The 16,190-nt window shown below is 39.4% G+C and overlaps 1 protein-coding gene across 2 annotated transcripts in view; it reads left to right on the plus strand.

Moving 5' to 3' along the window:
- Positions 1–16,190, plus strand: part of FARSB (phenylalanyl-tRNA synthetase subunit beta) — a 68,355-nt gene that overhangs the window by 16,563 nt on the left and 35,602 nt on the right. For both annotated transcript variants that reach the window (XM_043445037.1, XM_043445038.1), the window contains 8 exons: positions 561–669; positions 1,735–1,805; positions 3,593–3,654; positions 4,574–4,625; positions 7,234–7,295; positions 7,571–7,778; positions 8,270–8,350; positions 12,451–12,543. In XM_043445037.1, coding sequence (XP_043300972.1) covers positions 561–669; positions 1,735–1,805; positions 3,593–3,654; positions 4,574–4,625; positions 7,234–7,295; positions 7,571–7,778; positions 8,270–8,350; positions 12,451–12,543 — 738 coding nt within the window. The remainder of the gene's footprint in view (positions 1–560; positions 670–1,734; positions 1,806–3,592; positions 3,655–4,573; positions 4,626–7,233; positions 7,296–7,570; positions 7,779–8,269; positions 8,351–12,450; positions 12,544–16,190) is intronic.

Consider the following 16,190-nt stretch of genomic DNA (forward strand, 5'->3'; position numbering starts at 1 on the left):
GGTATCATTTAGGAAAAGCTGCTGTTATTGTTGGCCTGATTTGCAAGTGATTTTTTTCCTGTTTATCTAAATAGTTTTGTATGGTTTGTGTTTTACTTAAGGTGATTCAGGCTTACTCTGCAAATCTGTTTTGAGTCTTGAAAAATAATTGTGGTCTCATCTTTCCTCAGTGGTAAAGAATCTGCCTGCTAGTGCAGGAGACATGGGTTTGATCCCTGGGTTGGAAAGATCTCCTGGAGAAGGGAATGGTGACCCATTCCAGTATGCTTGCCTGGGAAGTCCCATGGACAGAGGAGCCTGGTGGGCCCAGAGTCCATGAGGTCAACAAAAGAGTCGGATATGACTTAGCGACTAGACAACTCATCTCTCCTCAGTAGGAGATGAGGCTGTATGAAGATTCTGAGACATTACTTTATATTAGAAAATATCATACATTTAAAACTTTGGGGGCTGTTTCGTTATTTTTATGATGTCCTCTCTTTTTATGCTAGGCATGTATGTAAACTAATTATGCTGATAGAAATAAGAAGCTGATTTTGTTTGTCTTAATTTTTTTTCAGACTGACAACCAACTTAAACATTATTTACATATAATTGAAAATAAGCCTCTGTACCCAGTTATCTATGATAGCAATGGTGTCGTCCTTTCCATGCCTCCAATCATCAATGGTGAGTTATTTCTTAAGTACCACAGGCGTTTTGCTATTTCCTTCTTACTCTTCAGCATTTCTGTGGAATTCTCAATTGTCTTGGCTGAATCAGTCAGAAGACTCAGTCTGAGAATCTCAGGTCTTTTGTGGATTTTATTGTAATAGTTCTTTTCATTTTTTTCAAAATTTTACTGGTGATTTTTATATAATTCATAAATGTATACCTACTTATAGGGCTTCCCTGATAGCTCAGTTGCTAAGAATCCTCCTTCAATGCAGGAGACCCAAGTTTGATTCCTGGGTGGGGAAGATCCGCTGGAGAAGGGATAGGCTACCCACTCCAGTATTCTTGGGCTTCCTTGGTGACTCAGCTGGTGAAGAATCCACCTGCAGTGCAAGAGACCCCGGTTTGATCCCGAGGTTGGGAAGATCCCCTGGAGAAGGGAAAAGCTAAGTTTATAAATATGTTCTGGTGCTAGTTCTCTGGATTCTGTTCTTCCAAAAGGTGTTGATATTTTGGTTTTAGCCCGTAATTCATTTTGTTAAACTTAAAAGTTGAATTCTGCTTGGCCTGCTGTTTTATAAATTAAAATTTAAGAACTGAAATTTACCCTCTTAATTTCTTTCTGAAGCTTTTGTTGAGAAGCAACTTGAATGTATTTATAAAATTTAGTGATGTCAAAGCCATAGATGTTTGCCTTTCTGGAGGTGAGAAGGGGGTTCAGTTGATTCACAACGGGAAGGGGAAACTTCCTCCTCCATATCTTGGACTCTAGTACTCATCGTGGACTTTGGAGTGAGCCAGATCGAGGCCCAAATCTTAGCCATATTGCTTAATAGCTTGTGATCCTGGGCAGTGAGCTTAATTTTTGAATCTTGCTTGTCCTGCCTGCAGCCTGCAGCCCTTTTTTTTTTAACCTTGATTTTTATTTTATCTTTATTCTCCAGCTTATAATGGGAGATTAGAATAAAAGTTGTGTATCTCTTTACCTCTGAGGTGTCAGCTTATATTTATAGAGTTCTTTAGTGCACATTTGTTTCTGAAACTGATTGCTTTGTTGTTACTGTTTTGTGTTTGTTGCAGGAAACCATTCCAAAATAACAGTAAATACGAAAAATGTATTTATTGAGTGCACAGGAACTGACTTTACTAAGGTAAATAAAACTTTTATTCTATTTTTGTTCTGTCCAGATAGATTTTTACCTCTGAGCTGAGACCATGTGACTAAACTTTTAAATTTGTTTGTTTTTTAAATGGGGCTGTATTTTAGAAATTTAGAAAATGAGAAAGGTGTTTGTATTCTGTACTTTGGTTGTAGTTGTGCTAAGTCACTTCAGTCTTGTCCTACTCTTTGCAGCCCTATGGACTGTAGCCCACCAGGCTCCTCTGTCCATGGGCTTCTCCAGGCAAGAATACTGGAGTGGGTTGCGGTGCCCTCCTCCAGGGGATCTTCCCGACCCAGGAATCAAACCAGCGTCTCTTACATCTCCTGCATTGGCAGGCGGGTTCTTCACCCACTAGCGCCACTGGGGAAGCCCCTTGGCTATGGTGCTTTCATTCAGCTGACAAATGTTTAGTGAGCACCTCCTCTCTTTCTCCAATGCCATGAGTTTAACAATGAGTTACTTGTTCTTGATTTCAAGGAACTCATCGTCTTTGTGAGAGAATTAGCCACATACTTTAAAACAGTAAAACTGAGAATGGGATCCACATTATAATGCCATCTTTATAAGGAGTTCATCTTAGTTGGCTTAATTTGTACATTTTGTACTTTTGTGTACTTGGTAAAAAAGAATTAGGACCAGCTGGCTATAAAGTCTTACTTAGCAAACTGATAAAGAGTCTACACACACACAAATATATCTAGAACATACAGAATACTAGTTGTTCAGTCACTTTTTGTCACCGTGTTTTAGATTGGAACGTCATGATAGCTATTTTCTATAGCATAAGATTTCTTTCCACATGTTAAATAAGGTGTAGAGTTAGGTGGTAGTGAAGCAGATTAAGAAAGGTAGACTTGAATGGTTATAACTTCTATATATCAAATGTCGCTGGAGGAGGGCATGGCAACCCACTCCAGTATTCTTGCCCAGAGAGCCCCATGGACAGAGGAGCCTGGAAGGCTGCAGTCCATAGGGTCACAGAGAGACGGACACAACTTAAATGAATTAGCATCGTATGGCATACCAAATTACATTCAGATAAATAGTGTCAGGTAATACATAATACCTTTTCCTGTTAAAAACTTTTAAATTTGTACATTAGCAGACCTTGGTTATCTTTCCTGAAGTTTGTATATGAGTGTGAAGTATATAAAAAAGCAAAGCATGTATCCCAATAAGATTACCGTGTTTTTTCCTAAGCATTTCTTTTAATTTAAAAATGAACAAATCAATAGGGCCATCACTATGTGCCAAGCATTGTTCTATGTATTTTAAGCACACACACACATACTCTTACACTCTTAATCCTTATATTAACCAAATGAGGCAGGAACTTTTATTATGTCTACTTAACAGACTAAGGTACAATGACAGTAAGTAACTTGCCCCAAATCAGACTGATGGTAAGTGATTGGGCCAGGAATCTGGAATCTGGCTGCAGAGGCTTATGGGACTGATAAGGTTTACTGCTGTTGTTAGCCATCTGTCTTTCTTGAAATTTGGTGAACCCAGGGGAGGAGAGTGGGGGAAATAAATGATTTGTCTCGGTCATGGATTGTAACTCTCAGAGAACTTCATAAATTCAGAACACCTGACAATAAGGTCAGGCCCATTCAAGCTCAGTTTTTATTCCACTTCTTTCTTTAAAATTTGTGTATGTAGGACCATTTTTAGATGTTTGGAGACTAAATTATATTAAATATTAATTCGTTTCCATTTGAGGGAAGAAAGGATTTTCATGTGTTCCCATAATATTTGATTTTTTTCCTTTGCAGGCAAAAATAGTTCTTGATGTCATTGTTACCACGTTCAGTGAATATTGTGAGAATCAGTTTACGTAAGTTCATTTGGTATTTTTATCAATGATGGCTTGTTGTTCTGAAGTCAAAGCACTAGGGCCTTGTGCTAAATGGAAAGATAAAAAATGCGGTTCCTGTAATTGGAATACATAATCTCTTTGGGGAGCTTAGACATGAATTAATAATGTAAAAGGTGATAAGTACTTTAAAAAGTTTCAGTGATGTTCTGGCTGTTTGTCAGGGCACATTACTGCTAGCTGAGCAGACCTCCTAGAGGCAGTGACAGGCTTTTTGTAAGGATCATTGGATTTGAGAATATAAACCTGGAGAAGTAGCAAAAGGAACAGCTGAACAAAGAGAATCATATATAAAAGCAAAGCATTATGTCTTATATATACTGATAAGACTACTGTATTTGTTCCAAGGCTAAGTTTCTATATAAAAAATTACTTCCCAAACCTACATGGCCCTTAGTGTATGCTCACATCTTAGTTTATTCTACAGCATTGTAATCAGAATAAACGTACAACTGTAGAAGCATGACTGAAATTGTATGGGCAGTATTAGTTGGTCTTTTTTTTTTTTTCCAGTTGATTTGCATTTTAGTGGTTGTGTCAGTCAGCTTTCCTTGTATAACAACATGACTCTAGTAAAGCCTGGAACGTGTGTATCAGCATCAGCAAGGAGTTCATCGAGGATGTGTGCTTGGCAGGAGTGAGAGATAAACTGATCAAGGAGAGCCGCAGGAGCCACAGGAAAGAGAACAGTAATGTGGTGTATTGGGAGGATTAATCTACACAGCAGTGTGGGGACACGAACAGACTGTGTTGATTCTGCAGTTGTAGACCAAGTGAACGTTGTGTTAACCACACACATTTCTACAGTGTATGGCTCTTTTTTCCCCCTTAGGTTTTTGTTTTTATTTTTTTAATTCTGTTTCTGTCTTCTTGTTTTTAGGGTTGAAGCAGCTGAGGTAGTTTTTCCTAATGGAAAATTACATACCTTTCCAGTAAGTACAGAAGTGACTTGATGATGATGACTTTGCCAACAGTAACAGCAATGATAATAGCTATAGAGTGCTTGTGGTCTTTCCACGAGTCCATCTACCCATCTACATGCCAGGCGTGACGCTATGTGCATCATGTGGACTTAATCTTCACATTAACCCTATAAGGTTGGGTGCCACTTGGCCCTTGACCTTGAGATGTTAAATAGCTTGCCTGTTACTGTTGGTGGAGTTAGTGACTTGCTTGCCTTATTACTAGTGGTGGAGCTAAGATTTAAGCTTGACAGTCCCAACACTATTTTATGCCACACTTCCCTCCTGACACATTCCATTATACCACAGGGATTATATGCTGTAATTCTTGTGGTTTATACCCTTATTAACTAGGTAACTGGGTAATTTATAGTTTCACCCCTTTTAAGGTTACACCGACTTGATAGACATGAGTTTGAACAAGCTCTGGGAGTTGGTGATGGACAGGGAAGCCTGGTGTGTTACAGTCCATGGGGTTGCAGAGAGTCGGACACAGCTGAGCGACTGAACTGAACTGAAGGTTACTCAGCCTTCCAAACTTAGTCTTTTCACATCTGATTTACCAATTGCGAAAGGCCGTCACTGTAACTAATAAATTACATCTGGATGTGTTAATAAAACTAATTTACTAGTAAGCACAATTACTGTGAAGACATGGGATCTTGATAAAAAATTCAAACTCGCATTCTTAAACAACTGAGCTTTTTTCCCCCAGGAGGGCTTCCCATACAAACGTGGCCGTTCTAACTCACTCTTTCAGTGTCACTGTCCGTCTGGTTCTGATTCAGTGAGGCCATTCTTTGATGAGCTCTTTGTCTTTGGATTTTTCACAATTCCTCTGTTGAAGAGCCTAGAATAATTTCTGCTATTTAGATGGTTTTTAGAGTAGATAAAACCTGCCAAGATCAAAACCTTCCCCTTCCTGAAAACATTAGTATTTGGCATAGTATATTATTCTAGAGTATTTATTATAATTCAAAATAAATGTATAACTGTAGAAAGAATTAGTCGCTCAGTCATGTCTGTCTCTTTGCGACCGTATGGACTGTAAGCCCACCAGGCTTCTCTGTCCATTGGCTTCTCCAGGCAATACTGGAGTGGGTTGCCATTCTCCAGGGGATCTTCCTGACCCAGGGATTGAACCTGGGTCTCCTGCATTGGCAGGCAGATTCTTTACTATCTGAGCCACTAGGGAAGCATAACTGAAATTTTGGGCTGTAGCAGTTTTTTGTTTTTTCAATTGATTTTAGTTACTGTTATCAGTTAGCCTTTTATGTAACTACCCCAAGGACTTACTGACTTAGGACAACAGTCGTTTGTTTGTATCATGGTTCTGTGGTCAGCTGGGTAGGTTCCTAGGCTCGTCCTGCTGAGCTCCTTCAGCTGGTTGGTAGGCGTGGCGGCTGGATGACCTGAGTCGGCCTCTCTTTCATGTTGCTTCTTAGCAGTGGGGCGAACAGGTCAAATGTCTCGTCACCCAGCAGCCTAGCTTGGATTTCTTTACCTAGTGATAGTTGCATTCGGGTGGTAATGATGCTTCTGTTCTGAGAACTGCATTATTTAGAAAATTTTATATTGGGGTATAGCCAGTTAGCAAGCAGTGTTGTGGAGGCAGCAAAGGGACTCAGCCACACATATACATGTATCCATTCTCCCCCAAACTCCCCTCCCGTCCAGGCTGCCCCATAACACTGAGCAGAGTTCTGTGTGCTGTAGGTCCTTGTTGGCTATCCATTTTAAATACAGCAGTGTGTACACATCCATCCCCAGTTCCCTAACTATCCCTGCCCTTCAGCCTTCCCCTGGCAACCATAATCTGAGAACGGCATTTTGATTAGCAGGACTCTGGTCCATTATCCTTATCTGAGTCCAAACAGGTGTCTAAATTTATGGCCCTTTTGCTAGTGGCAGTTACACTTCTGAGAATAATTCAGTGATAAGAAGTCCTCACAGGTAAAGCCTGGGTTTTATGTGTGTGTGTTCCTGTCTCACAGGGTAGGGTTGTGTACCGTTGGAAGGGGAGTGAGGACTAGTTCATCAGATGCACCCAGCCCGGCCGGCTCCTGGAGCGTGTTGATAGCTCGGACTGGAGCCTGGTTCCATTTCCCCCCCTTAAAAAAAAAAAGATAGAAAAGGAATGACTCCATAACACTCTTGGATTTAGTGTGCTGGATAGTACAGTGCGACACATGAATTATTCTTTTTTGGTGATAAACACCTACTTGCATGAGATGAAATTGAAAGTCTTCAGCAGGGTTTGTAAGCAGTATAGAAATGATGTAAGGCACCAGTGTTTTGCTGAGGAAAAGGGTGATTGACCATGTAAAAGCAAAGCATGTTTGGCATTTTGTAACATTTCCAAGCTTCCGGTTGTCTACCGAGTATCAATAGAATGTTCGTTTAGGAATATAGTGTAGCAAATCATGTTCTGAAATACCTAGTTTACTTTTCATGTCTGGCTTTAATGACAGTTGCTTGGGAGGGTAATGAAACTGCAACAACAAATTGAATTAGAAAGAGGCTAAGGCTGTATCTGACAGGAGTGATTTAAGCTTCTCCAACTCTTTCTCTCTCTTAGGAACTGGCTTATCGAAAGGAGATGGTGAGAGCTGACCTAATTAACAAAAAAGTTGGGATCAGGTACACTCTGCATGCTTCATTTATTTATTTACTGTTGAACTCAAGAATGAAGTGCACACATGACTGCTTAATTTTTCCTGAATGAATGCTTAGAGAGGTTTTTCTGTCCCTTCAGAGAAAGTTAAGTAATGACAGAATCTCAGTTAGGATGTCGGGGGTCTTCTGAAATTCACAAAGACAGGTTGCTGTTTCAGGTAGTAGCATATTTTAAAACCAAATATAAACATGTTTTAAATAATTCAGTGACATTTACGGTTTGTACATTCCTGTTTCAGAGAAACTCCAGAAAATCTTGCCAAGCTTCTGACCAGGATGTGTTTAAAGTCAGAAGTCATAGGCGATGGGAATCAGATCGAGGTTGAAATCCCTCCGACCAGAGCTGACATTATCCACGCCTGTGATATCATAGAAGACGCAGCTATTGCTTACGGATATAACAACATTCAGATGACTCTCCCGAAAACGTACACCATAGCTAATCAAGTAAGATTGCACCCTTAAATAAACACTCCTTATTGTTAGAAACTGATTATTGAATGCCAGGAAGGCTTGGAGAGAAACAGAGCCTCGGAATTAAGCAGTCTTGGACATGCTTCACTCTGAGAGGCATTTGCTGTGGAGAGGATACAAAACAGATGCCCCATTGATTAGAGTACGTTAAAAACCTGTGATGACTGACTCTTTGAAGAAAGACAGGTTTTGAGTTTGGAGCCCTCCTTGCTTCTCTAAGTAGGAGGTTCATTTTCTGATCCTGGGCCTGAAGGCAGAATGGTGTGTGTGGGAGAGAGGGAGGGTTTGTACCTCTAAGGAGGGGTGTTCGGGGTGGTGGGGAGGGGATGGTGAGGTAGTGGGATAATGGTGGGACTACAGCATATTAGGGTGGGAGGGCAGTTTCTTTTAAATGACAAGTTTCCTATAAATTTTTTTTTTTAAGTGGGAAATTTTATTGAGGTGAAATAATTTCTTCCCCCCAGTTTCCCCTAAATAAACTCACAGAACTCCTGAGACAGGACATGGCAGCTGCCGGATTCACTGAAGCACTTACCTTTGCTCTGGTATGTTGTACATGCATTTTCTGTCCTGCTGATGGTTTTCTTTAAATCTCCAGATTCCTTGTTCTGTGATGCTTTACATGAATTTATTAAGATTTACAAAATTCCCAAGCTCTAGAATAACTTTTGTAACTTAGAGATTGTATAACTTCTCACACAGAAACAAAGATTTATTTAGTCACAGAAAAGCGTGAAGGACTAAAACAGTATCTGAAATGACAGACGACAGTGTATTTTAGAGTTTCATGTCGTTGTTGAGGGCTCACGGTGAATTTCATAACCAGAGTTATTACATTAGAATTTTTAGTCTTGATTCAGTTGTGGTGTGCCCGCTAGATGCCGCCCTGGTTAAGGGCTTGTGGACTGTTCCACATTAAACTTGTTTCTTTGTCTTTGAACATGTTCACAAACATTTGCTTTGAGTTGAAAAGCTGACATAAAAGGCCTGAATCAGGAAATGAATTTTATTACAAAATCAGACGGAAATCTCCTTGCCCCAGCAGATTGACCATTTGAAGAGAAGGAAATGTGTGTGTAATTTGTAGTTTCTTTTTCTCTTTTGCTGAGCTTTTCTGTGGTGCCCACAGTGTAGTTCTTGAGGATTCAAGTCCGTTTCAGCTTAGCGACGTAGGGTAAAAACCAAAACAACCAGGAAAGCTCCCCCCAACTCAATTCCAGCCCTAAAATTCTCAGACTTTGATTTGCAGAAGAAAAGTAGTGGGAGTCACGACCAGTACATGGAGGGTTGGTGGGGTGATGCGGCCTGTCTCATGTCATTTTACTGACCATTTGTAATTCGTAGGATGTTCATGTTGGGAGGGACCTTCCAGACCTAGTCAGCTTAGTTGTTTCTCTGGCTTAGCAGGTCTTTCATTTAACAATATTTATGGAACATCTGTTATATGCAGGCACTGTACTGGTGAGGGAGCCTGGGACTGAGGGAGGATAAGCACCCGGCAAAGCATACACAGAGAGCAGGAGAACTGTGACCAAAATCTGGCCTTTTCACTTCTGGAGGAGTGCTTTTTGCTTAGGTCAGACTGTGAAGGAACGTTAGGTTTGAATACGGTGTTCTATATGGACCATACATACATATGCCGTCAGGAACAGCAATGATTTCATGTAAAATGATACACAAAAAAAATCGCATAAGGAAGTGTATTTTTTTTTTTTAGAAGTGTGTTCTATTTTTTTAAATTACAGCAAGTGGCAAGGGAAGTGACTTTGTAAGTGCGTAGCCCCACGCATCTCAGGGGGAGCCCATGCTCTGCCTGCTGACCAGTACCTACACTGCAGAGAGAATGGGTCTGGCGTGAAGGGCTTTATGTCCGAGATTCCGTCTCTCAGGGCAGCCCTGTCAAGTAGGTGTTTCTGTCTCTCATAGCAGTTGATTGAGGTAACTTGTTCCACTCCATGCAGCCAGTTGGCTGTGCACCAGGGGTTCCAGACCAGGTCTGTCTGCACCCCAGGCCTGTGACTGATGGACTTCCACTAGGAGTCCATTCAGCTGTCCAAGGTTGTGTCAATACATTATCACAGTGCAGGGTGGGAGAAGTTAGGTGCTTAGAGAGTTTCAGATTTGTAGTAGCAGTTTTCCTATAGGAATGTCAACATTACGGATATTTATGGTTACATACTTTATGAGCAGACCTAAACATCACTGAGCCTTATATATATCTAGTTTTGTATAAGAGTAACTAACAGCCCTTCTTTTTATAAAACTCAGCCCTTGATTTCCCGAGTGTAAATACCTCACACAGCATCATGATTTTTGCTGTATTTCCATACCAGTAGTAATATTTTCTTTTACGTTAGCTCACTTTTAAAACTAAAAACCTACTTTAACCTTATTATAAGAATAGTATTCATAAAAATTATGGGCTTCATTTACTTGATACATTTTTTCCTAGCATTTTAAACACACAAATATTAACATTTATAAACATTTCATCCTGTATACCCACTACTACCCCTTCAGGATACCTGATTTAAATTTCTTCTTATCTCTGTCCTTTGTCATCCATCATCACAATAAAGTGGAAGTCACTCAGATACCTAGCCGGGTAGCTGTGTGTCTGTGAGGCCGTTTTCATTTATACCGATAGTACTGGTTCTGTTTGAGAATAGATTGCATTGTGTAAATTGCATTTCCTAGTTGATTGGCCACATTGTATCTAAATCTTGTTTTAAAAATTCTTCCATGTTATGGAGGAAAAAATGTTTATTCCCAGTGTGCCTGCCACCGTTCCCCACCATTGCAGCTGTGGTGGTTCGGGAGCTCTTTTCTGCTGTGCCTGAATGTGTCTTCAGAATCTTTTCCAAAAGAGCGAGGCAGAAGTCTTTAGAACTGACCGTGGCATAAAATACATCTAAACCCATTCATTTTTTCTAAATGAAATACAGACCACTAGTCCTCGAGGACAGTTTTGTAGAACAGTGCAATGAACATCACCCAATGTTGGAAAACAGAAAAGAGTAATCTGATGATACATCAGTTTTCACGTTAATTTTTAAATTCAGAAAGTTAGCATTAAAATATGTGATAATTGTTTATTCTTTTTTTTTTTCAATATTGTGATTTCTTTTTTTGGGGGGGGTGTGAATTTTATTTATTTTTTTCCCCATTTATTTTTATTAGTTGCAGGCTAATTACCTTACAACATTGTAGTGGTTTTTGCCATACATTGACATGAATCAGCCATGAATTTACATGTGTTCCCCATCCCGATCCCCCCTCCCACCTCCCTCTCCATCCCATCCCTCTGGGTCTTCCCAGAGCACCAGCCCTGAGCACTTGTCTCATGCATCCAACCTGGGCTGGTGATCTGTTTCACCCTTGATAGTATACTTGTTTCAATGCTATTCTCTCAGAACATCCCACCCTCGCCTTCTCCCACAGAATCTAAAAGTCTGTTCTGTACATCTGTGTCTCTTTTCCTGTTTTGCATATAGGGTTATCGTTACCATCTTTTTAAATTCCATATATATATGCATTAATATACTGTATTGGTCTTTATCTTTCTGGCTTACTTCACTCTGTATTAATTGTTTATTCTTAATAGTGACTTATTACCATCATTAATGGGCTTCCCTGATAGTTCCAATGGTAAAGAATCTGCCTGCAGTGCAAGAGACCTGGGTTTGATTACTGGGTCGGGAAGATCCCCTGGAGAAGGAAATGGCAACCCACTTCAGTATTCTTGGCTAGAGAACCCCCTTGGACAGAGGAGCCTGGCAGGCTGCAGTCCACGGGGTCTCAAGAGTTGGACACAACTTAGTGACTAAACCACCACCACCAATCATCATTAATATCTTTTGATCACTTACTTTGTGCCAAGCATTCTATTTCTTTATCTCATTACATTTATTTGACTTGCTGTATCTCCTAGTCATTGAGTTTTATTTTTATAATTCTGCCTACCATCCTGGTTTTTAAGAGTGGGTGGTGAGTGAGTGGGTTTTGGTAGGTGAGTGCTTAGGAGTTTGTTCATGACCCAGAGCTTCATCAAACACGTATGCACAGAAGTTAAATGACATAACTCAGGCCACTTGAATTCTTCTCTCAGTTCCACCCACTGTTCTGCCACAGTCAATGTGGATTTTGCGGAGGTTACAATAGTAGTCAAAACAGAAAGCTGTGTGAACACCAAGGAGGGAGAGAGAATTTCTTCCTGGAGTCATTAGGGATATTTTTGTGGGAGAGATGTCTTTTGAGCAGAATCTTGGTGGGAGGTGTGGCGACAAGTTGGGCAGGAAGGCATTTCGGGTAAAGGTATGGAAAAGTAAACAGTTCAGGGATTGAGAAGGGAATTGTCGGAGATTGGACTGGTAAGGTCAATGTAGGAGGGCCCAGTACAGGCTATACCACCAACTCCACGTGAAAAATGTGCTTTAGCTCTGCACCATGGTTAGAACTCTTGGTAAGAGAACTATTAATGTTGAATTGCATCTGCTGTGGACCTGAATGTAATTGATACATGCTTATTCTTAGTTTACTGATTTATATCATCTGCATCGCCATGAGACCATTACAAGTTGTTACAGCATTAAATAAGATTTAGTCATTGTGTTTCCATATTGATCTATTTTCATGTATTCCTTAGTGCTCCCAAGAAGATATTGCTGACAAACTGGGTATGGATATCTCTGCAACCAAGGCCATCCACATAAGTAATCCTAAAACAGCCGAATTCCAGGTAAGGGTTTTAAGTAGATAAGAAAATGGGTAAAAACTGAGAGGCAGTACATGAGTTTTGAAGTCTCGTCAGTTTTATCTCAGGGGGCAGAATTTTAGAGCTTCTTTAGAATCTCTTCTTGGGTAAGTTTATGTTGGGTTCTTAGATACTTTGCTGACAAAACTTCTTAGGGCATTTTATAATCTTTTCTTGATTAGCTGTATAGGTGGTTCTTACTTGCTTAGTGCTAACTAGCCCAGCCATTCTTATCTCAAGTTTCCATTTCACAGTTGATTTTTTTAAAAAATATTTTCAGGTTTCACCTCTCTTCCACCCATTTATGAGTGAATCGGCACCTGTTCCCAGAGCCTCCATTAAGTCTTTCACTTTGAAATGAGTCATCATGCCAGTTCTAGACTCTGCTGACAGTGCCTTTCGCTGTGATTGTCTAGTGTATTGGCAGTTTCATGTCAAGGTTATGATACATATTTAAATGAGAGTGATATTCCTTTAGAAGTAAATGTTAAGTGATATACATTATAGATTAGTGCACAAACTACAAAAGGAGAGCATTTCAAAGTTACAATGTCTTATTAGTAAGTTTGAGTTGTCTTATCTTTCATACTTTAACAAGCTCACTCTTTTTTCTTGCGTATGCATATCTGTGGTTTGTTTGGGCTTCCCCCATGGCTCAGCAGTAAAGAAGCCACCTGCCAGTGCAGGAGACATGAGTTCGACCCCTGGGTTGGGAAGATCCCCCAGAGGAGGGCACAGCAACCCACTCCAGTTTTCTTGCCTGGAGAATCCCGTGGACAGAGGAGCCTTTAGAGAGGATCATGTCTATTAGATTCATTCTAGTATCAAAGGGGATTTTAGAATTGGAAGGAAATGCTTTAAGAAAATTTCATCTGAATTCTATGATTTGTGAGTTTCTTTGGATCTTGATTTTCACTTTTAAAAGTAGTAGCTGAATTAGTTCTTGACATTCTAAAAGTTCTAAAAATGTTAAAATTTAGATTTTTTTTTTTAAGTTAGATTTAACTAATAGGACTACCTACAAATAGAACAGGGAAGCCTGGTGCGCTGCAGTCCATGGGGTCAGAGGGAGTCTGACACGACTGAGAAACTGAAGAACAACTAAATGTGGCAGATTAGAGCTAAACTAAATAACTAATTTGTAATAATATGCATCAAGAACTTGAGTTCTGTCTCTGTATTCAGTGTTAGAACTTTGAAGAATCCTTATGCTAGTTTAGAAGGATTGTAGTAATGAGTTTTTATATTTTGTTTTCTGAGGCCCACTGGCTTTTCTAAGATGTTGTAGGTGTTCTTTTTAATAAGAGGTACTCAAATTCATTTGGATAGAATGGAACAGGTGTTGATTCACTCATTATAAATGGGTGGAAATTTTTCAGTAAATCTTAATGGATTTTTGAGTTTTTTTCCAAGTGTTTTTTTTTTTCCTTCTAGGTTCACTTATTAAGCTTGATAGATACCTTACAGTGTGATAATGTTATGTTCTTTAGGGTTTACATCCTGCCTATTTTATATAAGTGGAAAGAAAATAAATCAGAAGCACATTAAATGTCACTATAAATAGCTGTACTTCAGCATGCAAAGAATCAATATTTCTGCGTTAAATACAGGAGAGATGAGAATCTGTTTTAGATTTGGCAGATTCTGTATTTTACCCTCGCTTTACGAATAGCTATGTCCTACCATTACTAATGTGGCTAACAAGTTTATATTTATTTATGGTTAAAATAAATGTATGTTGTTCATGGTCTTCTGTCAGTTTATTGTCTAAGCTTATTCTTTCTTTTGCTTAATTCTTAACTTTGGGCTATTTTTTGGTAGTAGATATATTAGAAAATGGATGAAATAAGAGAAGTGTTATTTACTGAAGTATGTGAAATTTAACTATAATTGTAAAGACAATTACAGAATATTACTATATCCCCTTAAATTAACAATAGTATTCCTAATACCCTTAAATATCTAATTATTGTTCAAATTTTCTCAAGATTTTTAAAATTTTTTTCATTTTTTAATTAAAAGATAATTGCTTTACAGAATTTTGTTGTTTTCTGTCAAACCTCCACATGAGTCAGCCATAGATATACATATGTCCCCTCCCTCTCATTTTAATTGTTTGTTTGATTTGGGATTCAAATGAAGTTCATACTTCAATGTGATGTTGATTGATGTGCTTCTTAGTCTCTCTTAATCCCCAGGTTGTCCCTCCATCCATTCATCTCTTCCTCTGTCTCTGTCCCCTTTCACTTTGTGGAAGAAACTGGGTCACTTACCCTGTGGAGTTCTCACATTTAGGGTTTTGCTGACTATATTCTGGTGGTCCCCTGTAGTTTCAGTAAATTAGAATTATATCTAGGAGCTTGATCTGATTCTAGTTTAATTTTTTGTATTGCTGTGAGTTTTGAAGTAAATAAATCTTATCTATAGAATAAAATGAATAAAAAAATTCTAAGAGAAGTTATCTGCAAAAGTAGCTTGTTTTGATTGCAATAAGTTAAACTTGTTTTTGACATTGTGGTTTTGTTCTGTGAACAGTTTGGGCACTTTTCTCTCTGGTTGGGAAAGTGCCACATATTCCAGGAAGCACAAAGTTGAAGGTTGATAGCACCTTGCTGGTGGAATGACTGTGGTAGGAAGGGTGTTCTCTGCTCTGCACAATCTAGCAGGTCCTTTTAAAGGCTTACTGTTACTTGTGCGGGATCTGGGAGGGGCTGCTTGTTTTAGCCAGAATGGGCAGGGCAAGCCCATGTAGAACCATGTAGACCTTTGAGCAGAGATCTGAAGGAAATAAGATAGCTATGTACGATCTATAGGAAGAACATGTGAGTCAGAGGAAAGAGCCAGTGTGGAGGTTGGGTTGGGGTGTGGAGCAAGTGTGCCTGGAGCACGTGCAGTGAGCCAGGGGCAGCTGCAGGTACTGGGGCTGGAGAGGGAGCTGAGGCCAGACTCACATAAAGCCCCACGTAGGGCATGGATTTTATTCAAAATCTGATAGACGCCTGTTGCAGGTTTTTGAGCAGGAGAGTTCCATGATCTGATTCAGGTCCTAAAGGATCACTTTGTAGGGAGAATAATAGATCATAATAAAGTGGTAAGTAGAAGCTCAGAAGCTTCAGAAGCTCAGGCAGAGCTTAGACACAAGGTAATGGTGTTGAAGGCTAACTGCAGATGTAATACCACCACTCATAAAACCCTTCTGGTAACACGATGTGTTGGAAACTAGCATCTCATACAGCTTAGAAGGAGAAATTTATATCACAGCCAAAAGCAGGGAAGTTTTTCCTTTTTTAAAAAAAAAAAAATCAGGATGTGTGTTTGTATTTCTTCATCAAGAATGAAATAACTATGCACGTTTTCCTATTTGTTTTGGCTACTAAGCTGAAAACTGTGGTCATATGCAGCTCATGGCAGCTTCATGGTTTTTTGTAGTGCCTACGTATTTGTGTCCTGTTTTCCTCATTGTCCAGGTATTTTTTATTGCATTTACATTTTCCTCGGTCCTAGTTTTTAAAAATTTGGTTTAATTCATGTTTAATCTATATAAAATATTTGTATTTCTTGTAATCTCCTTCAATTACTTTGTGAAATGAAGCAGAACATGAAGTCCTTAAATTAAAAATTAAAAATGACTG

Source organism: Cervus canadensis, chromosome 24 (assembly GCF_019320065.1).
Source record: "Cervus canadensis isolate Bull #8, Minnesota chromosome 24, ASM1932006v1, whole genome shotgun sequence".
Classification (NCBI taxonomy): Eukaryota; Metazoa; Chordata; class Mammalia; order Artiodactyla; family Cervidae; genus Cervus; species Cervus canadensis.